Consider the following 23,318-nt stretch of genomic DNA (forward strand, 5'->3'; position numbering starts at 1 on the left):
CACACAAAGTACAGTATGTGCCCACAAACACACGAAGCAGACACAGAAAGCACAACCGCTTGCACATACAGTACACACACACACACACACACACACACACACACACACACACACACACACACACACACACACACACACAAAGGGGCCTATGAAGACAGAGAGGTGATCCGATTCCGATCCGATTGAAGAAGCAGCCATCATGTGGTACAACTACAGTGCAAACCTGGGCCTTGTTGAATAGAGGCCTTATCAGTACTGCGAAGATGACCTCTGACTCCAATTGCGTTCACCTGCAGCCTTAAACCCTAAAGTCGTTCTATTTTCAACTATATTTGGTGTACAGCGAAAACAGGACTAAAGTAGTGAAGTAGTATAATAGACTACAATGACCATATTGTAAGTAGAATGTGTCTTTCTGATCCAGATCAAGATGTGCACAACCAATCGGTGGAAACGCTGAAAAGAGAAATATAAGCATCATTCCTCCAGTGAGCTAGCCGCCAGTGCGGTTGTGAATATTGTCATATCCAGGGTTTGCTGTAATAGTGGGACTTCTACAAAGTCTATTAGGGGCCATGTTCACAGACAGCATGTTTGAGCTGCCAGAGCTTTTCTGCCATGCATTTCTATGGCAAAGAGGCGCTGAAGTGCCTTCCTGTGGACACAGCCCCTTAAATGTGCCTTATTGTGTCCTGTGCCTTAACTAGCGACAATGCAATGCAGTTAGCATGCTAAAGATTGACCACGTGCCTTCCGATGCACATGTCTTGACATGTTTTGTGCACTTTACTGATCATATCAACAGGAAAAGAAGCAATGGAACCATGTCATAGTTATCCGTACCACTGCTTCCAAGCAGCTCTAGTCTTATGGACTCCAGACAGCTGCTAGTATTCTATAATTGTATTCACCTAGTGTTCCAATCCAGGGATGAATTCCTCCAGCAGTGCCATGGAGCCTCAAACTGTACAGCAACAATTATATGCTGTATCTATCGATCTACAGTATAATGATCATGGGGTTAATGGGTCCCCATATGGTACTACTAGTCATAGATATAGACGTAGATACGGCATTGGCTGCTGCTGTTCATTGGAGCGATGCATCGACGCGGCTGCCATATTGGTCAGGACAAGCTGCATCTCCTATAGTATGTAGTAGTACTGCGCAGTGTATGTATGTCTATTGAAGCAGGAGTTCTTTCCACAATTCATAACTCGCTGAATATTCAATGAGTTTTCCAGGCAGTTTAGTTTGTTACAAATGCCAGACGTTGTAATTATGTTATGGAATACAGGTTACTTGGATAAATTAGAAATGTGGGTTTTCATGACCAGACTGCCTTATCTTACATAGACAGCAACAGTAATGATTCTAAAACAGAAAACTAGTTTTACTCTCCAGGTAGGCTACTTGTACACGACCTGGACGACAATTTCTTGCAGTGGAGTTATGGCAGGTTGCCTGCGCCAATATGGCAGCGACATTGACGTATGATCCAGTGCCCAATGTGGTATCTACATAATTGACCTCAGATAGGATATATGTGGCAGGAGGCCCTTGTGTTCAGGTTGACTCAGACCTCACCGGTCACCGCAGCCATGAAGTATCTTTGAGGACGGCACTCAACCCTTGCCTGCTCATTGTAACAAGGTTTTGATGAGAACGAACCTAATGACCTAAAATGGAAATATTTGTTTTAACCACTTGAACCATAACATCCCTATTCTGGGCATGTCATAATAGGCAAACATTCAGCGAAAATAGCTGATTTGACAGTTCACAAATTGAGCTCACAACTACAGCGTGAGCTTGCAGATCAGCAATTTTTGCCGTAGGTGGTGGTGGTGGGGGGGGGGGGGCTGCGACAGTCTGGAATACAGATAATACATACTGTAGTTGTGCTCCAAACATGTCAATAGATATCAGGCACCGTTTCATGTTATAATCACATCATATGACATGCATTGTTATTTAATACGGAGAAGCACTTCAAGTAAAGTGTCTTTTTTGATTGAGAGTTGGAAGTGAAAATATAGTCTCACTCTCACATCGTACAATAGTGACACGTTGGGGCAAAATCAGACCATGCGTCATTTTTCAACACTTCCAGTTGACCTGCCCAAACTGGAATGCAAAAGTGCTGTTGTCACCCCCAACTCATCATAGGTAGATGCGTCCGCTAAAAACATTTCAAACAAGACAGGCGAGCCAGCAGAAGCAGACTTGATCCCCAAGAGGCACCCCCGAGCAAGCCGCTAGGCGAGCAAGTGGTTGTGCCAAGCGATGTGAGGTCCACTTCTGCCGACTCAACACCATTTGAGTCGCACACCGCTAGGCAGAGAATAGGAAATCATCTGTCCTCGTCAACATGCAACGCGTCAGGACCCATTGCATTAACATCTGACGCAGGAGACCCGTATTGCCAATTCCCGGGCCAACCGGTCACCCTTTTAATGCAAGGGGTTTGAAAATGCATTTGATGTGACCACCATATAGTCTTGAAGAAAAGTCTGTTGGACAGCAAAGCTGCTGCTTAGTTGCAATGTAAAGCCTGATGTATACTTTGTTGTCCGATGGTGTCGTTCAGCGAAAATAGGCGATCTACCAGCTCACAAGGCGTCGCATTGCGACGCCTTGTGAGCTATCAGATCAGCTATTTTTGCCAAGCGACACCATCATACGAGTGTATAAATTACGCTTAAACGTGCCCTATGTTTGGCATGTGTCAGGTCCTGAATATATTCCAAAGTTTCAGTCTCTGCCAAGGTACCAGCGGGGGCTGCGTCCTTCTTTATTTGCGTCCATTTTTGCTTTTAAATATTGTTATAGTTTTGTTTAATGTATGTAGCACAAATGTAGTATTTTCAATTCCATTAGTCTTTCGATGTTTTCATTTCAGTCTCAGTCAGTTTGTGAGTAATGCCAAAGCAATGTTTTTCATCTTCTCTTCATGTCTCCTGATGTGAAGTTAAACAAATGATTCCCTCATTGTTGTCATTTTATTTTTTATTGTTTTAATTGCTCATGTGTTCTATTGATTTCTACTCACTGAACCATCAACAAATCAATCACAGAGCTGGCTTTTGTTGTTTTATGATTTATGTATATTTTTAAGTGTTATTATGAGGATTATTTTCAAGTGTTGACCAAGTATTGATTGTTTGAGTGTAAAGATGATTTTGTTTGCATTTCTGCTTTATTCATGACAAGAGTGTGTAAAGAGAGAGTACGGTTATAGAAAGACAGGTTAGCGAGGTTCAGAGAGCGGGGTGGAAATGTTATGTACTGTAGTGTACAGTAAAAAATGTTGTGGCCTTCAGTACAGTAAACATGTCAGGTGTCCAGAAATTATGTGGTGAATAAGGTTTTTGCCTCTAGACCCACACAAAGCTCTGCTGGTCCAGAATCCAATAGTTTCAGTACCTTCTCCCATGTGTCTCTCTATTTTTGCTTGCAGAAAATATATTCTGTGAGCGACATGGTCATACAACAAAGCAGATTTGTAAAAAAATAAAATAAACAGAGGGGGAAACATTTTCTTAACCACTTAAAGGAGAACTTCAACCACTTTCAAACTTATTTTCATATAATTGGTCCTCGCTGATGCTCATTATAAGATGGTACCATTTCCATCTACTCACTCTACGTTTCAGTGGTGTGGGCTATGGACAGTTCAGAAACCTGTCTACCTAATATAAACTACAGCCTTTCTCTTCCTGTACATTTAGCAAGCTATAATAGAGGCCATTCTTGCTGTAATAATAAAAGTTTGAAATCTTATTTGAAATCTGCCTGCCGATGATGTCACTGGTGGGCCGGTTTCTGACCTGTCCACAGCAGTCCTCTGAGACAGAGTGAGTAGACAGAACTGGGACCATCTTGTAATGAGCATTAGTGAGGACCAATGATTATTAATCATTATAAGTTATGTTGAAAATGGGTGGTCGTTTAAGCCCTATACACTTTGTCATATGACATACACGTATAACGAAAATAGCCTATCTACTGTGAGTGCATTGTGAGCTTATAGATCTGCAGAAATTTGTGTAAAAGTTTCCCAAAATTGGTTAATGTAGATAGACTTAAATTGTCATATTACCAGACAGTCTACATAAATGCAAGTAGCCTACCTATTTGATTCAGTCTGACCAGAGAAAAAGCAGACATGGACTTCCCCCCAACAAACTGAATCCTACACCAAGTAGGCCATATGAACTAGCCAGTAGCCGCTACTCTGTCCGTCTCAATTTTACTGTCTCTGTAAAAGACTGCTTCCCTGTAGGACGCGTGCCAAAAGCAGCCACATTGTGAGCTTGTAGATCTGCTATGCTTGACGCGCGAAGTCTGAGTCCAATGCCAAAGTTAAAACAGATAAATGAATGTGTATGGTGTACTGGTTATGCCTCCAAACCCACGTAATCATCTTCAGATAATGTCTTTAGCTTGAGTCAATGATTCCTGTGTGTTTAACCTGTCAGAAGGGCTGCTTACACACGGACACACATTCTGTAATGTGCAAATTATGAATGTTTTCTTTTCTTTCTTTTTTTACAATAAAAAAACATCAAAAGTATTATTTTTACATGTATAAATGTTTTCTTTGGGGGGGGGGGTATAAAAGTATGTGCTTGCGTGTGTGTTCATTTTTCATCTCTTACAGTCTCGCCTGTGAGGGATTAAAGAAATGTAAGTATCACTGTAAAACTATCATGGCATAAACTATAATCACTTGCTCTTGCTCTAAAGCTGTCTATCTGGCGTCCAGGGAAAACGGGAATATTGTGTAGAGGTATATACGATGTCTCCAGAACAGACAGACAGACAGACAGACAGACAGACAGACAGACAGACAGACAGAGTGACCTCTGTATCCTGTTTGCTGATTCACCCTGTGATCTACAAACTGCTGTTTGTCTTCTTGTGAACAAACGCAACATTATTGGACAAGACTGTGTGTGTGTGTGTGTGTGTGTGTGTGTGTGTGTGTGTGTGTGTGTGTGTGTGTGTGTGTGTGTGTGTGTGTGTGTGTGTGTGTGTGTGTGTGTGTGTGTGTGTGTGTGTGTGTGTGTGTGTGTGTGTGTGTGTGTGTGTGTGTGTGTGTGTGTGCGTGCGTGCGTCTACGTGTCAAACGTGACAAACAGGCTCAATATAAGTGACAAGGAAGCAGGGGATCCTGAGTCCACATGGGCCCCTAGACCTGAGCCTGCCCACCATCCTACCCCACCCCACCCGTGTTTGTGATTATAACGTGTGAGTCCGTCTGTCCATCGGTCTCTTTCTGTCAGTCACTCAGTCTGTCTATATCTCTCTCTCTGTGAACAGCTCATCTCGGGCACCGCTGGTCGGATTGGCATGTAACTTTAAGCCTCTGTATGTTGTGGGGTCTTTTTTGGTTCACATTCTGAAATTCAGGTCCAGGCTCTGGAACTGGGTCTCATTTGGCCCTTAAGCCTCTGTATGTTGTGGATTTTTTTGGTTCACATTCTGAAATTCAGGTCCAGGCTCTGGAACTCGGTCTCATTTGGCCCAATTTTTTGAGAGGTCCCCCCTGACCTTTGGGCCCCTGGGCCTGGGACCCACAGGCACCCAGGCTCTGTTGTACATCTCGGAAGGGGAGGCCATCCCAAGTTAAAGGGAAATCAGCTTGTGACTGCAATTTGTTCTTGTTCGCGGATGACTCGGCTCTGCTGGTCTCGGACAGGGACAAGTTGCAGGTTGAAAAAGCCCTCGGCTCTGAACTCGGTATAGAATCTGCACCTGGCTTGCTGATAACAAACTATCATTACACCTGGGTAAAACTGAATCCATTCTCTTTGCGTCGAAAATTAACCTCGGCAAGGCAGGAGGCTTCACAGTAAAAGTGCTTGACAATGTTATTACAAGAAAAGAGGAAATGACCTACCTGGGTTCCATTTTAGAGGCAAATCTTTCCAGTGATAAAATGGCAACTAAAGTAATCAAAAAAGTCAACCAAATAACTAGATTTTTGTACAGGATCTTCTCACTGGTCAGTAAGAATACATTGAGGACTCTAACAGGAGCTTTGATTATTATGCACCACAAAGGCCTCAAAAACAAGGCTCCAAACATCCCAAAACAAACTGGTCAAGCTACTGCTTGGCCTACTAATCCCTACTCTCCTTCAGAACCCCTCTATAGGAGCACTTACAGGTGGCTGCAATTCCAACCCCCCCCCCCCACTGTTTACTGTACATATTTTTCTTTTTGATTTCTAATTGTTTATAGGATGTTTTGCATAGCATTGTATATTTGTCTGTCATTAAATGTTTCAATGAATTGAGTACAAAGGACCTCAATGGAAACACGCCATAGGCTTTCTCGGGTTTAGCAGACCTTAATAGGCTTAATAGGCTCCTTAATAGGCTCTAATAGGTTTTCTTCACAGGTGTTACCAATGCAATGACACTAATGAAGGCTCTGTTCCATTTAGTGTAGCACAGTGGTTTCCACGACCCCCATAACTCTGAGAGTTTACAAATGGAACCAAATGGACCCTTACGGGTCCATTTGGTTCCATTTGTACACTCTCAGAGTTACACACCTGTAAGGGGCCATTTGGAAACCCATGACCCCAACTGTAGACCCACTGGTGTAACCAATCAATCAATCAATCAATCAATCAATCAATCAATCAATCAATCAATCAATCAATCAATCAATCAATCAAGTGAAGGCTGCTTTGTACTAATCAAATGTTGGACATGACATAGTACAGTAAACTCAAGGGGGTTCGCTCTGATTTTGCTTCTATTTTATTTATTTATTAAGTAATATAGATATTTTGATTTGATTGCGCTGATCTGCTGATTGATAGCATATTCGCAAACAACCTGCAGGATGTCGCTTTTTGAGCGGGCATCTCCATTTCCAGCCACAAGAGGGCAGCGCTGTCACAACTGAGTTTTTAGTGTTTTTCTAGAAGACTGTCACTCACATACAACAGTGGTTCTCAACCTGTGGTCGGAACCCCCAGGGGGTCCCCACATAATTTGGGGGGAGGGGGGAGGGCGGGGCCCCAGATGACAGTGAAGTGACAATTAAAGGACTTTTAAGACCTTTTTAAAACATAAAAAAAGAAAAAGAAAAGAAAAAGACCATTACTGCATCAAAAGTAATCAACAAACTATACTATAAAAACTGGTCAAACACTGGCCAAATTGTCAAATAATAAAAGAAAGAGGCAACAATTGTGAAAATACAATTTAGCAGCCAGTCTGAACACAGTGAATCCTCTGCAGTGTGCTTTGAACTGAACTGGGCTGAACTTTTGACCTTTCTGCATGGTCCTGCGATGCCTGCATGCCCTCAGTGGTGGAACAAGTATTCACATGTTTTACTTAAGTAAAAGTATCAATACTGCAATGTAGAAATAGGCCTACTCTGTTACAAGTAAAAGTCCGGAATTCAGAATTTACTTGAGTAAAAGTACAAAAGTATTGGTATCAAAAACTACTTGAAGTGCCAAAAGTAGAAAGTACTCATTATGCAGAATGTCCCATTTCACAAATGTATAAATTGTATTAAAATCTTTTGAAAATAGCCGATCTACAAGCTCACAATGCGTCGCAATGCGACATATTTTGGTCATATTTTCAAATGACCAAAATGTATATAGGGCTGAAGTGGTGTGGTTGATGTATGTTTTGAAATAATGATCAAAATCCACAAAGTAACTAGTAACTAAACGTTTTCCAATAATTGTAGTGGAGTGAGATGTAGGGCTAGTGGATTAAGCCTAGAAGTAAAAGTATTGACATTTTAAAATGCTCCAGTAAAGTAAAAAATCTTCAAATTTGTACTTAAGTACACTACAGTACTTGAGTACTTTAGTTACTTTCCACCACTGCGTGAAGGAATACACACCACGCCGACAACTGCCGAGATGAACCGAACCAGGACGACAGTGACGTCACGTGCCCTGCTGCTCGTTTCGTTTCCTTCGTTTTTTGGCAGAGCTCAGATCCCATATACCGGAGGGGCGCTCACGCTGTGATTGGCTAGCACGTTGTCAAGGCAATCGCCGATGCGAGTAAACAACAAGTCAATCAACAACAATATCACCAAAACGAGACATGTTTATAGGCAGTGGTGTAAAGTAACTAATACATTTACTCAAGTACTGTGTACTTCAGTACAATTTTGAGGTACTTTTACTTCTACTCCACTACATCTCAAAGGCAAATATTGTATTTTTACTCCACAACAATTATTTGAAAACTTTAGTTCTAGTTACTTTGTAGATTTGGATTAGTATTACAAAACATACATTGATTATTTCAGTCCTATATTTAGGCCATTTGAAAACAGCATCTACAAGCTCACAATGCTGATGCGTGACGTGAGCTTGTAGATCTGCTGTTTTCAAAAGATCTAATTTGAAAACTTGTGAAATGGGACATTCTGCATAATGAGTACTTTCTACTTTTGGTACTTTAAGTTCATTTTGATGCCATTACATTTGTTCTTTTACTCAAGTACATTTTTAATTCAGGGCTTTTACTCTTTTTAACAGAGTATATCTACATTGCTGTATTGATACTTTTAGATCCGACTGCTTCTTTAGAGGTTTGATTGATTGATATACTTTATTTAGTAAGTCATGAGAACAACAGTAGCCTACATGGAAGTACAAATTCACAATACAAGGTCTACTAAACTGGAACACTCATTAAACACTGAGCTTGTTTAAGATGAGATCCCCATGGACACAAATCATGATGACATAAAAGAGACAGACATGCAGATATTCAAATACACACTATACAGAATGTCATACCATCAGCTTACAGGTTACAGGAGGAGAGGAGATAGAGTTTTCTTTGTGACTTCTTTTAAGGGGACAAAATATTAACAAAGATAAATAGTTTGGTATTAGTTTTACCAACAACCAACCAGTGTTTTATTTCTGACACCTTTTCCACTTAGCTGGTATAGCCACAAAAACATCTAAATTGTTTTGAATAGTTCAGTGGTTCTCAACCTTTTCAGGCCATGGCCCCCAAAATAATCCTATTTGAACTAGGGACTCACTCCCCCCCCCCCCCCCCCCCTGACAATGAATTGTAGGAGTTGTGGGATCAAATTTAGTTTGACTGTGTTCCACAGATAAATATTGTGAAAATAGCTGATCTACAAACTTGAAGTCTTTTTGAAAGTGAAATAGCCCTTTAAATTGTCACCTTGCTTACTGGGTCACCAGAGAATTCGACCTAGGACAATTCGCCCAACCGCGAATTTGAGTCCGCTTACTGTCCCCTAACCCCCCCCCCCCCAATCTTGTGGGGATCCCCTGGGGGTCCCGACCCACAGTTGAGAACCGCAATAGCTTACAAGCTTACAACGGGCATATTTAAAGCGTAAAGGAGCACAAAAAGAAACAAAGGTAAATCGTTTTTTTTTAATTATTCAGATTTTTATTCAGATTTTACAAGTTGTTTTTAAAACATACAACCCACACACAGTAGCCTACATACCAACACAAATAAACTTAAACATTAGCAAAAAATAAAACACAATACAGAAAAAAAATAAAAAATAGAAAAAGATAAAGAAAATAGTTTTATGCATCGTTCAAATAATATCACTTTAACCACTTAAACCCCAGCATCGGTATTAGGGAAAGCTTCACCCCATCTGGGTGAAAGGTCAAGCCATATGGGGTTTAAGTGGTTAAAAAGTTTTGGTGAAACTTTTTACCAAAACAACTATAACCAGCCTATCACAGCGCGGCGGTCCCGCCGGTCTATGGGATCTTTCAGATCTCTGCTGCGTGCGAAGGCGAGATAGAGGGGGGGGGGGGGCAAAAAAAAAAAAAGCAACCCTCAGCAAAGCAACAAGAACAGTGTTGCCATGTCCGACTATTATAAGCGACTTTGGGCTTGTTTTTCTGTAAAGTCGCTTGTAAATATTGGTGGTTGCAGTTTTTTTGGGCTTGTTTCTAAAGTGTAGCTTATTTGGGCTTGCTGTGTAATGCTGTTTACACCAGTCAGTGGATCTCAAACAGTTTCAAGTCAGACCCCCCCATCTGAAAATTATTTATGCCATGGGGGACCCACAACTCCACAAGATTTGTATTGGTACAATGTTTCAATAAATATCCCAAGAGTCTTTTTTCAGAAAGAAAAGTAATAGCAGATCTGCAAGCTCACTGCGAGCTTGTAGATGGACTATTTTCAAATAGCGCTCATGATGTGGCTTCTCTTTGGGCTTGTTTTCATTGACCTCGTTTGCTTATTTTTCTCACACAACCTGGCAACGCTGAGCGAGAAGGACCAGCAGCAGCAATGGCGACACTGGATCGCCAAGCACCAAGTCCGCATACGTTCCTGTGCGAACCCTGGTCTTCCTTCGTCAGTCTCGTCGACAGTAAGTGACGTCCCGCCCGTTGACAGCTCTGCTGTTGTTGTTGTTGTTATTGTTGTTGTTGTTGTTGTTGTTTGTTTGTTTGTTTGTGTTTGTGTAGAAGAGAAAGTGTGGCGTGTTGTCCAACTGTGATTGAGTGACTTGAGAGTCTCTCCAGTCCGCCGCCGCCAACCATGCACGATCTGTCAAACAAACTGTCATCAGAAAGCCTCCAGTTAGACCTCGTCGTACGACGGTGTCGCTCGCCAACAACTTAACCGATCTGCAAGCTCACACAGTCAGCCTCAACGCGTCGTAAAAAGTGGAATGGGGGCTGCTGCTGTGCTGCTGCCACATGCAACACACTTTTTCAGTTGCAGACTTTGAGTCATAACATAGTAGTAGTCATCATAACATTGTAATAGTGAACATAACCTGTAATGATCATAACATTGTAATAGTGAACATAACCTGTAATGATCATACCATTGTAATAGTGAACACAACTTGTAATGATCATAACATTGTAATAGTGAACATAACCTGTAATGATCATAACATTGTAATAGTGAACATAACCTGTACTACTACTTTTGTACTTTTACTCAAGTACATTTTAAATTCCGGACTTTTACTTGTAACAGAGTATTTCTACATTGCAGTATTGATACTTTTACTTAAGTAAAACATGTGAGTACTAGTGTTAAAGGCAGGCTCCATGCATGATGGAGCCTGAAAGTTGCTGCTGCATGGAACCTTAAAGTTTAGGTGTTTTTGTTTTGTTAATTCTGATATTGCTTTTCTTTGCAGACCCGTCCTTGGAAAACAGTGACAGAGAGACTTTAAGCCAAAACCAAGCCCCCAAACTCGGGAAACAAGGTAAGATTAAGTGTCATGTAATTTGTTGACAATTCCTGGGCTGTTTACATACACTGCACTTTAAATGACAGCAGGTTAAAGTAGACTACACTATATTATTGATTATTAATGCAATTTTCTATTTTTAAGTTATGCCAATAAATTGAGATACTGTTTAAAGTAGCTGGTTGGTTGACAATTTATAAGAACAATATTTGATTACACTTCCTCAATATTTCGTTTGAATTTTGGTGCTTGCTAATTTAGTAAAATGTAGGTCTTCACGATGTTAACAAGAGAACGGATATTGTGATTCTGATTTGTCAGTTATGATACATGTTTGTACTTTTTTATCACCGAAAATAACTCGAAGATAAATCAGAGATTTTCCTCTGTCTCGCAAATTCATTAGTTGGCACCAGAATACTTTAGGAAACTGCCTGAAGCGTTTCCCTTCTGTCAAAAAGAAATCCACCTTCCAGGAATTGTTAATTGCATTAGTCAGTATTGTGTTTGATAGCCTATAATGTTTTGATTCATTGTAGAGCAGCTCAAATAAAATATGAGAATTCTTTTGAAGTTTGAATGTCTGCAGAAAAACCCACCGACAAAGATACTCAAACAAGTTTAAGCAAAACGTTTGGTTGTACTGAAGCTACCATAGACTATGTCATGACATGCACAATACATAATATATCCAACAACTTCTCTGGAATGGTCTATTACATGATCCATCCTTATAGCAGTGGTACTGGTAATACTGTAATACAGCATCATGTGACGTGTGCACGTTCCTTCATGTTGCCGTGCAAGTGTCTATGCCTCTCTGTGTGTGTGTGTGTGTGTGTGTGTGTGTGTGTGTGTGTGTGTGTGTGTGTGTGTGTGTGTGTGTGTGTGTGTGCTTGTTGTGTAACCATGCGTGTGTTTGTGATTGTGAGCGCACTATAGAGTGTATTCAAGCGTGACTTCCATTCACACCAGACAAGACTCCAATGACAGGCTGGTCTGAAGATGTTGTGTCAGGCTGACAACGTTTTTGAAATGATTCAGTTGTTCCAAGTGTTCGAATTTGAATTGGGCTTCAAAATTGTTGATATGAATACATATTGTTGGTCTGCCGAGCCTTCTTCTGTGCTTTTTAGTCAGTCATCGCTCTCAGTAATGGAAAATAACTATTAAACAGACTTAAAGGTAGGGTAAGTGATATTTTTTGGTTAAAACAAAAAGTATTTTGTTAAAAGGTTAAAATACTATATTCTGATAGTACTCCTTGCTATAGAGTGTTTTTTCAGTAACAGATGTCTCCCTGTCTCTCCAGCTCTTTATTAAACAGAAAATACATTTTTCGGTTGGTGTAAAAATCTCAGCCAATCAGGAGAAAGTACCCATTTTTAAGCTTAATTTGTATAGTGTTCCAGTTCAATCCAGTACAATTTTGTCTGCTCATTTCTTTGTGTCATCACTTCCAATTTCACTTGTTTAATCTGTATCCTGATTGAGTTCTCTGTCCTTGTTGGATAAAATTGGAAATGAAACTGAAACTGAAACGAAAATGCATTTTCTGTTTAATAAAGAGGTGGAGAGACAAGGAGACTCCTAATACTGAACAAACACTCTATAGCAATGAGTACTATCAGAATATAGAGCTATTTAACACTTATTTTAACCAAAGCGAATCACTTACCCTACCTTTAACAGAGCGAATGGACTGCCATCTTTTGTTGTCCAAGTGCATTAGCCCTTTAATATTACTGAGAGAGTGATTAGCACTCTTACAGTTTGGGAGAACGAAAAGCTGTGCTAACTCGCCTTTTTTTTGGGGTTGAACAAATTATTGTTTATTCTTTGAATTCATGTCAGGTCAGACTGAAATGTTCAGGATTAAGTCGAGCTCGGGTGGGTGTCACACTGTTACTATATTGTGTGCGTGCGTGTGTGCGTGTGTGTGTGTGCGTGGGTGTGTGTGTGTGTGTGTGTGTGTGTGTGTGCGCAAGCCTGTGTGCCCTTGAGCTGTGAGTGGGAGCGATTCCCCTACAGACAGAGCCAAAAGAACTCCTCTCAGCAGTCAAGCACTTAAACCATATAGTATACTTAGTTGACTGGAATCCCCCAGGGTTCTATACAAGGCCCACTTCTTTTCTCCATCTACACTATAGTCTTTACCCAAAATAGCGTTGCGTTTGTGAGCTTGTATACTGTAGTCCTGCTATTTCTGCCGAATGTTTGCCCCAGCGTAGGAACGCTAAGGAACAAGTCGTTACATTAAATAAATAAGCATTCATCATGGATCATCAGCGCATGTCCGCTTGGACCTCCGTGTGCCTCCCGTGTTTTGCGACGTACGCTTTGAAGTATACTGACTGCACACGAAAAGAAAAACAGACACTCTGTTTGAGGAGAGGTTGTGTGAAGAGCTCCGTTGCTACCTGCAGCTGTAAAACTCATCGTTAAATAAACGCCTGTAAAGACAGCCCAGTGTGCTTATAATCTTGGAAAATAAATTGCCCTCACTTTCAGAAGAGATGAAAGTGTGTATGCAGGCATAAGTGGAAGTGTCTGCGAGACAGAGTTGAGAAGGCCAAGACATTTTTAGATTAGCAGGGCTGTTAGGCTTTGCACACACACACACACGCACTCAAACGTACAGAGAGGGGATTTGACTTATGCATTCACTAACAACACATTCTCTGCCATTAGACTTCCGCCTGTGGTCACCAGACTGTGACACACAACACACACACACACACACACACACACACACACACACACACACACACACACACACACACACACACACACACACACACACACACACCTACTTTTAACTCAAACATGGTCTTTGTGTGTGTGTGTGTGTGTGTGTGTGTGTGTGTGTGTGTGTGTGTGTGTGTGTGTGTGTGTGTGTGTGTGTGTGTGTGTGTGTGTGTGTGTGTGTGTGTGTGTGTGTGTGTGTGTGTGTGTGTGTGTGTGTGTGTGTCTCTTTCTCTCTCTCTCACGGGTGGCATCCCTGGAATTAATAATCCGTTGCCAACACCACTTCAAAACCTGCTGAGGGGGTCACACACACACACACACACACACACACACACACACACACACACACACACACACACACACACACACACACACACACACACACACACACACACACACGCACATGCACACACAGAACACATACAGTAGATCTCCTTGAGATGATGATGTCAGACAGACAACGATATGACGTTGACTGACACACTTATATTTCTCCCTCACTGTCTCTCTTTCTCTCTCTCTCTGTTGCTCTTTCTCACAATACACTGTCCCTTTCACTCGCTGTCTCATGCACTGTTGCTCACCCCCCCCCTCTCTCTCTCTCTCTCTCTCTCTCTCTCTCTCTCTCTCTCTCTCTCTGCCTATCTCTCTCTGTCTCTGACGACAGTTGACAGTAACACAGTATGACCTGAGTGGCAGCCAGTCATATCAGTCCTCTGGAAACAGGAGGCGGTGATGTAATGTAGTGGTTCTCAAAGTGCGGTTCTGCGACACTCAGGGGGCCCCCCGCTAAATTATTGATTGGAAACCCTTACAGGTCTGTACCTCTAAAATGAAACCAAATCCTTTTGGTTTCATTTTACGCTCTCAAGAGTTAAAGGTAGGGTAAGTGATATTTTTTGTTTAAAACAAAAAGTATTTTGTTAAAAGGTTAAAATACTATATTTTGATAGTAATCATTGCTATACAGAGTGTTTGTTCAGTAACAGATGTCTCCCTGTCTCTCCAGCTCTTTAATAAACAGAAAATACATTTTTCAGTAGGTGTCAAAATCTCAGCCAATCAGGAGAAAGTACCCATTTTAAGCTTAATTTGTATAGTGTTCCAGTTCCAATTTTGTCTGCTCATTTCTTAGTGTCATCACTTCCAATTTCACTTGTTTAATCTATATCCTGATTGAGTTCTCTGTCCTGGTTGGATAAAATTGGAAATGAAACTGAAACTGAAATGAAAATGCATTTTCTGTTTAATAAAGAGGTGGAGAGACAAGGAGACTCCTAATACTGAACAAACACTCTATAGCAATGAGTACTATCAGAATATAGAGCTATTTAACACTTATTTCAACCAAAGCAAATCACTTACCCTACCTTTAAAGATCTATAAGGGTTCATTTGGTTACCAACTCTCCATCATTTAGCTGGGGACCACCTGGAACCCCCTCATCGACCACTGGTGGTCCCCGGACCACTTGTTGAGAACCACCGCTTTAGGCTACTGCTCTCTGGCTCAAGAAGTCTAGACGTTTGTTCAGAGAACAGACACGACCCCACAACCTACTGTGTATATCACACTGAAATGTTTTATTCTCTCTCCGTCTGTATGTCTGTTTCTCTGAAAATCTCCTATCTTGTCTCACTCAATGTGTATTGAGGAACACTGTAAAATATTTAGTGTTGATGTCAGTTAGCCTATTGGTCTCTTGCCACTTTGTCTGTCTGCTCTTAACCACATGAAAACTTAGCGTCCCTATTCTGGGGTGAACGTTTGGTGAAAACTACAGACTCACAAAGCGTCTCGATGTGTTGTGTTGTGACGCTCTGCAAGCTTGTAGATCAGCTATTTTCTCAGAACAGATTTGGGCAAACAGGAGCGGACCGAGTATAGACCTCTGGGGTTCTCTGATTAACTAAGTATATAGGGTTAAAGTGCTTTTAAATTCGTTGACTAAACTTTGATTGGTTGTTTGACTGATTTGTTTATTTGACGTGGACATCACAATCACAATGGACAGACCACTGCTCCACTGACTGAGCTACCTGGACACAAAAAAGGGGGCCACTGTTGTGTAACCATAATTTGAGTCTGTTAAAAACATCACTCCATAGTTTTAGATCATTGGAGTTCCAGAGTTTTGCCATCTTTACCCCTTTACTTAGACCAAAAATAACAATGCAATGATGTTTAGTATGCTGGATTACCAAAAGTATTGCACGTTTAAAGTCTCTGCACGTTGATGTTAATACTGTACACTATACTGAAATGAACGGAATCCAGCTTTGGAAAATGATCAGCTGTAATGTTAAGTAAACCATTACTCATATAGGCAATAGACCACACGGTGGCCATGTTGGCATCTTGCATTGAAAAAACGGGGTGGCAACAGGGTGGCATTTCATTAACTTAATAGCAAAATGGCCGCCGTATGAATATGGTCTATGAGCTAAATACATACAGTATGCCAATTCACCATTATGGTCCTTTGATTGCTTTTTGTCTCTATTTTTCTCTGGATCTTTCATTTTTGTCTGTCTTTATCATCATTTTCTCTCAATCTCTCTCTCTTTCTCTCTCGCTGTGCAATATTTTGTCTTTGGTCTTGCTGTCTATGATGTTATCTCCTGTCACTCTACTGTCTTTTCATATCTCTCCATCTCTCCATCTGCCTGTTTATACCTTTTATCTCTTGCCTCCCACCAGTCAATCTGCCTTTCATTTTCTCTCTATCTCTCTCTTTAATTCTCTCTCTCTCTCTCTGTGCTTGCACCCGAACAGTTGGTGTTGTACAAACTACCCGTGTGCCGGGTTATTTCAGCGTCTTTCAAAGTAATGGTCCACCAATGATGGGCTGATTATATTAGCTGTGAAAACACCCTTCAGCCAACGGCGGATCGTCTTAGCAGATTTCAATGCACTCATTGACCAATCAGGGATTGTTCTGGTAACTCAGTTCCTGGCCTGTTGGTCCTTTGGCAGTTGCCTCACTGTGGTTGTTGGCGCGCCCGCGTGCGAACACACACACACACACACACACACACACACACACACACACACACACACACACACACACACACACACACACACACACACACACACACACACACACACACACACACACACACACAGGCCTTGCACTTCGCGCACACTTAGCTTTGGCAGAGGTTTAGGAAACTGCACTCATGCTCTTATAAGTACTTGTGCCGTGTTGTTTTGTCTGACCCTTGGGATTCCACTTAGTAGAGAATAATTTATTTTTTCACAGTACTAAATTCTGATTGGTTTATTGCATTTTTTGCAAGGACTCTTGGAATGGCCTTTGAATTATGATCTGGGAAGTGAAGGAAGATCTCTTTCAGTTAACGCTGATCAAATTAATCAATTAATCCGTAGGCGGAACATTATTATATTTATTCATTTCAATTTTTCAATTTCAGCATTCAAGTAATTGGTTTAGTATTGTATCACGCAAACATGTCACATACAGTACATGTACATATGTGTCATTTACAACTTTCGCATTTTCACGCATTGTCCTCGTTCCATTTTAGGCATGTCATATCAAAAAGTTATGTTTTTCTAAACATATTACCATATTATTAACTTGAGCAAGCATCATGTTTGATGAATCAAACATGATGCTTTTGAATGCGGGGGAATGAATCATCGGTAATCAATCGCATTATAAAGAAACTGTCATCAGATGAATAGATTATGAAACCAATGGTTTGTTGCACACAGTACTTTCAGGGATTTCGCAGCACGGCAGCTACGTATATAAGCAGACACTCTCATTCTTAGCATTACAATGTTTAGTCGTGCTATTTTATGGTCTGTTGACAGCAGGGAACGCGCCAAGCTTCCGGGAAAAAAATCGACTTCACAAAAGTCGACACAAACGAAAGAAGCTGAATAGAAGTTGAGATTCTACACAATAAAACTCCTCAGTGTTCATTTATACAATTGCAAGAGTGTACAGGTGCAATTTTACACTCTCAGAGTTAACCCATTAAGATAAAAATATAAAATATTTTGTTCCAGGGACCCTCAGAAGCAAAAATTTCGAAAATATTATTTAATATAAGATTTGCACAAATGTTCAAGTTTTTTCCAAAATAGCAGTCAGCAGATCTATAAGCTCATAGCGCGGCTATGAGCTTGTATATCTTCTATTTTTGCATAACCAAAGAAATCTAAAATGACAGAGATGCGTTCCTTGATTGAATGGGTTAAATGAACACTGAGGATTTGTAAGACCACAAAGCTCTTGAAGGGGACCTCCGTGGACTGTTAGGTTTGTTCATATCTGGGCCTCCCTTGTGCGCAAATATGATCCTTGTTTCCCATTCTTGAATGAAATATTCATGGACTGCCGTTCTCAGTTGCCACAACTGATTTCAGACATTTAGAATTCCACAGAGGCCAGCACCATGCACGTCTTTGTCACGGTTAATTCTTGGCTTTCGCTACAGTATGATGCCGTGCGCTGAAAATAGCCGATCTACAAGCTCACAACGCTGCGACGAGTTGTGAGCTTGTAGATCTGTCTGTCCTTGGTGCACAACACGTATAAATCAGGCTTAAGCCTTACTCCATCTGACTGATTAAAGTCAAGCCCTACAGTAATAACAGATACATCAAATATTAAAGAGAATTGAATTGATCAAGCTAGCAATAGAAAACATGTTCAGAAGCATCTTCCATAAAACCCTAATGGTCTCAGATGTTTCATGAGGTTAAAGCCTCAATATGTGATTTCTTCAACCGGTTGTATATAGAACAGTAGGAACAGAATGGTTTAGAATGATAATGCCAAAACATCATCATTTTACATATTGTGCTAATTGTTTAGGAAACAGCAGTAGTTTGGGTTGTGCTATAATGCTGTTACACAGTTGGAGGTTTGGGACTAACAAAATGTATAATTTCATAATCTTCCTCTTTAATCTCTCTCTCTCTCTCTCTCTCTCTCTCTCTCTCTCTCTCTCTCTCTCTCTCTCTCTCACTTAAATAGTCTACTGTTTGTATTATGAACCACACTTTGACCCCGAATCTCCTTGCTGATCTTTTGCCCGATTTACACACACACACACACACACACACACACACACACACACACACACACACACACACACACACACACACACACACACACACACACACACACACACACACACAAAGACACACACACACACACACACACACACACACACACACACACACACACACACACACACACACACACACACACACACACACACACACACACACACACACACACACACACACACACACACACACACACAGTGACCTCTTCAGCGTTCCAGATGACTGAAAGCATGTGAGCAATGCAAGGTCGTGACAACCCACACACTCCACTTTATTTGAGAGCTTACACACACACACACACACACACACACACACACACACACACACACACACACACACACACACACACACACACACACACACACACACACACACACACACACAGTGAAGTAGTACCTCTTGCACTTCGCGCACACGTAGCTTTGGCAGAGGTTTAGGAAACTGCACCACAACACTAGTAAGTTTACAAATGCACACACTCCTCCTGCCTCCACCTCCAATACCCCCCCCCCCCCCACACACACACACATACACACACTCATGCAATCTCCTACATGTTCCGTGCACGCACGCACATACACAGAGTGAGTCCACTTCCAGCTCAGGGCTAACAAGTGTTGATGTGTGTCAGTGGGTGTTGAGGGAATGTGTGAGTGTTGGGACGTTGTCATGTGTCCCTTAATGCCACCAGCACAAGCTAACACACACCTGTGTGTGTGTGTGTGTGTGTGTGTGTGTGTGTGTGTGTGTGTGTGTGTGTGTGTGTGTGTGTGTGTGTGTGTGTGTGTGTTTGTGCGCGTGTGCATGCGTGCGTGTGTGTGAGGGAGAGTATATTCTAATGTTTGTGTGTGTTGTTGTACTGTAGCATCTAAGGACACTTGTATATGTGTGTGTGGTGTTAATGTTTTCCTATTATCACATTTCAGATGGGTTCTATAGCTCTCTCTCTCCACTTTATGCTACCTCTCAATTTGCCAACAGTCTCTGTTTGCCTCTGTCTGTCTGTCTCTCCCAATCGGCCTCTCCCCGTCATGTGTGCACCATGACGTATTATAAGTGCTGGTCATAATGCATTATAAGCTCAGCGGAACAGCACATTATAAGTGCAGTCTATAATCTGCTTATAATGCATTATAGACCAATCTACAGTGTTACCCATATTCTGTTAGTTTGTCTGCCCTTCCTTTACTCTGTCTGTCCGTCTGTCTGTGTGTTGTTCGTCTAGCTGTCCATCCATCCGTCTTGTTGTTTTGTTGCCTGTCTGTGTCTAATTATTTCTCTGGATGCCTGCGTGTTCCACAGAACCTCCTCATGCCTGATTCGCACAACAGTGTTGTGCACCGAAAATAGGTGATCTACAAGTATGTCACGGATTTGACCGTCTCTCTGTCGGACTTATTTGAACCACTTATCAATATTATTATGCAAAGAGACGTGTGTGTGTGTGTGTGTGTGTGTGTGTGTGTGTGTGTGTGTGTGTGTGTGTGTGTGTGTGTGTGTGTGTGTGTGTGTGTGTGTGTGTGTGTGTGTGTGTGTGTGTGTGTGTGTGTGTGCGTGTGTTTGTGTTTGTGTGTACCTGGCTGTTTATAGGACTGTGTGACTATATTTGTGTGTGTGTGTGTGTGTATCTGTGAGCAGAAACACTTCCAGCAAGCTGTGGGGGGGCTAGAGGCAAGCTCAAAACACATCTGACTGCCAGCATGCCTGCAGAGAGTGAGCGATAGAGAGCGAGAGAGCGGTAGAGTGTGCGTGTGTGTGTGTATGAGCTGTGCTTAAAATATCAGGATAGGTATCAGTGATGCCTGTTTCAATACGTCGGCTAATCGCAATTATTTTATACAATCGTGTGGAAATAGCAGATCTATAAGCTCAAAACGCGTCGCGATGCGACGCGTTTTGAGCTTATAGATCGGCTATTTCCACAATTGATGTTTATTTTTAAGTATAAAGTAATTAAATATGTGTTATTTGTCATATCTGCCCTGTGCAACTTTTGTTTACGAAAGCTAAAAGACAAACAGAAATAAGATTTGTATTCATTATGTTCCATTAATTTTCAATGACAGAAACAATTAAATAATCGTCAACTTAAATTTGTAATCGTGACAGCCCCAAGTATAGGGTTTAAGTGGTTAACCAATCAGAATTTATTGTCCAGCTTTATTGTCACATCACAGGTTTACATGTGTAAACAAAAACTAACCCCATACGTTGTTGAGCGAAGTCCCTCAGGGCTCCATACTAGTGTATTTCATGTTTTCGCTCCACATTTAATATCTTCGCTGGAAGTTGCCACTCTCAAAGCCCATATTTGGAAGATTTCCTTGGCTTTATCTTGTGGCATTTTGTTCACATGCATGGTACTGGGATACGTATCTTGAGTTTACCTGCCAATATCCAGTTCTCTGTGTGTGTGTGTGTGTGTGTGTGTGTGTGTGTGTGTGTGTGTGTGTGTGTGTGTGTGTGTGTGTGTGTGTGTGTGTGTGTGTGTGTGTGTGTGTGTGTGTGTGTGTGTGTGTGTGTGTGTGTGTGTGTGTGTGTGTGTGTGTGTGTGTAAAATCCTGGAAAATGAGGACATTTTGCAGGTGTTTATTTTTCAGATGGTTTAGTTCTACCATTGCAGCAATAAACAACCTGCCTCGCTGACATGTTGATGTGTTTTCTTTTAAAGTACGGTGATTCTGTGTACCGTCTTAACTGTATGATGTGTTGTATGTAGGGGTGCAACATTTGTTCGAATTAATAGATTTAATTAATTATAGTAACTAAGTAAGTAAGTACTTTTTTTTTAACAGAAATAAACAACAGCAAGAGACATTCAAATGATTAGAAACAACGGGGGCACGGTGGTGCAGTCGGTAGCACTGTCGCCTCACAGCTATAAGGTCTGTGCTGCGAGCTTGTACTAGCCAATGTATAAATGTATTTGAATAAAAATGTCCAGTTAGGATTTAGAAGGTTTAAAAAAAAATCGGCCTCAGGTCTATAGGGAACCCATTGAGACCTGAAGCCGATTCTACACGTCTCCTAATCCCAACGGTATTCTGAAAAACGTATGTTTCTATATCAGTGGTTCTCAATCTTTTCCATGTCAAGGGCCCCCAAAATGATATGTATTTGGCCACGGACCCCCATCAAAATATTGTGTTCCAGGGACCCCCAGAAACAAAGATTTGAATTAAAAATGTTCGCTTTAAAAATATATATATTTCAAAGATTTGCACACATTTTCACGATTTTTCAAAAATAGCAGATCTACAAGCTCGTAGCGCGGCACTCGGTGCCGCGCTATGAGCTTGTAGATCTGCTATTTTTGAATAGCCCAAAGTGCAAAATAATGCTTTTTAGCTCAAATCTAAAAATGAGACAGTTCCAGGTCTTAATGGGTTAAGGTCAGGGTCAGAGGTTAAAGTTGGGTTCGAGGCTTACATTAAGTGTAGTGAATGGAAAGCAGTCAGCGGTCCTCACAGGTACAGTATATGTAATAAATCGTGTGTGTGTGTTTGTGTTTCAGAGATGTTTGTGTATGGCCAGTTTCCCGCACTGGAGGATTTCTGTCTCGTTGTCTGCAACGTCTGCAAGCAGGTGGTCACTCCCCAGGGCATCCTCGCACACTATGGTAACACACACACACACACACACACACACACACACACACACACACACACACACACACACACACACACACACACACACACACACACACACACACACTCTTAAACACTTTCAACCTGGTGTCCTTGTTTTGGGCATGTCATTGTAGATGAGATAGTGAGTGAGGCTTGTAGATCGGCTATTTTCGCCGCATTACGCCGTAGCACGACGAAGCACAAAACAGGTCCCAAAACAAGAATGCATTGACGCACTTTAAGTTCATTCATCACAGATCTGGCATACAACTATACACGCATGCAATTATCTACAGCAAAGCATCAGTGTGTGACGGATGAGCACAGCCTTCTATAGATGACATAGCAGAGCCATCTATGGATTAGGCCTGTGTTTCTCAAATGGGTATGTGTACCCGTAAGGTTACGCAGAGGTTCTACAAATACGTGAGAGAAATGTGTGCGTAGTACTGGTAGCTGATGCGCTCCAACTTAGCAATCTATCTCCCTGGGTTCTAGCGCATTGTGACGGGGATAGACTCCCGCCTCTCCGACTTACTTACTTACTTACTTGTTGTTTCCACAATCTGTCAGCAATGTACGTACCATGAACAGTTTTGAAGAAAG

The 23,318-nt window shown here is 41.4% G+C and overlaps 1 protein-coding gene across 3 annotated transcripts in view; it reads left to right on the forward strand.

Annotated features, from left to right (window-relative positions):
- Window positions 1-10,282: 10,282 nt before the first annotated feature.
- The window catches only part of atxn7l1 (ataxin 7-like 1), a 59,374-nt gene continuing 46,338 nt past the window's right edge, over window positions 10,283-23,318 (forward strand). The window contains exons 1-3 of one of the 3 annotated variants that reach the window (XM_084049614.1): window positions 10,283-10,389; window positions 11,176-11,244; window positions 22,598-22,702. In XM_084049614.1, the coding sequence (XP_083905740.1) occupies window positions 10,308-10,389; window positions 11,176-11,244; window positions 22,598-22,702 (256 nt within the window). In that variant the 5' untranslated portion in view covers window positions 10,283-10,307. Of the gene's footprint in view, window positions 10,390-11,175; window positions 11,245-22,597; window positions 22,703-23,318 lie in introns of those variants that run through there. The other 2 variants (XM_084049612.1, XM_084049613.1) reach the window with 2 other exon arrangements.

The sequence above is a fragment of the Gymnoscopelus microlampas genome (genome assembly GCF_963454915.1).
Source record: "Gymnoscopelus microlampas genome assembly, chromosome: 23".
In the NCBI taxonomy this organism is placed as follows: Eukaryota; Metazoa; Chordata; class Actinopteri; order Myctophiformes; family Myctophidae; genus Gymnoscopelus; species Gymnoscopelus microlampas.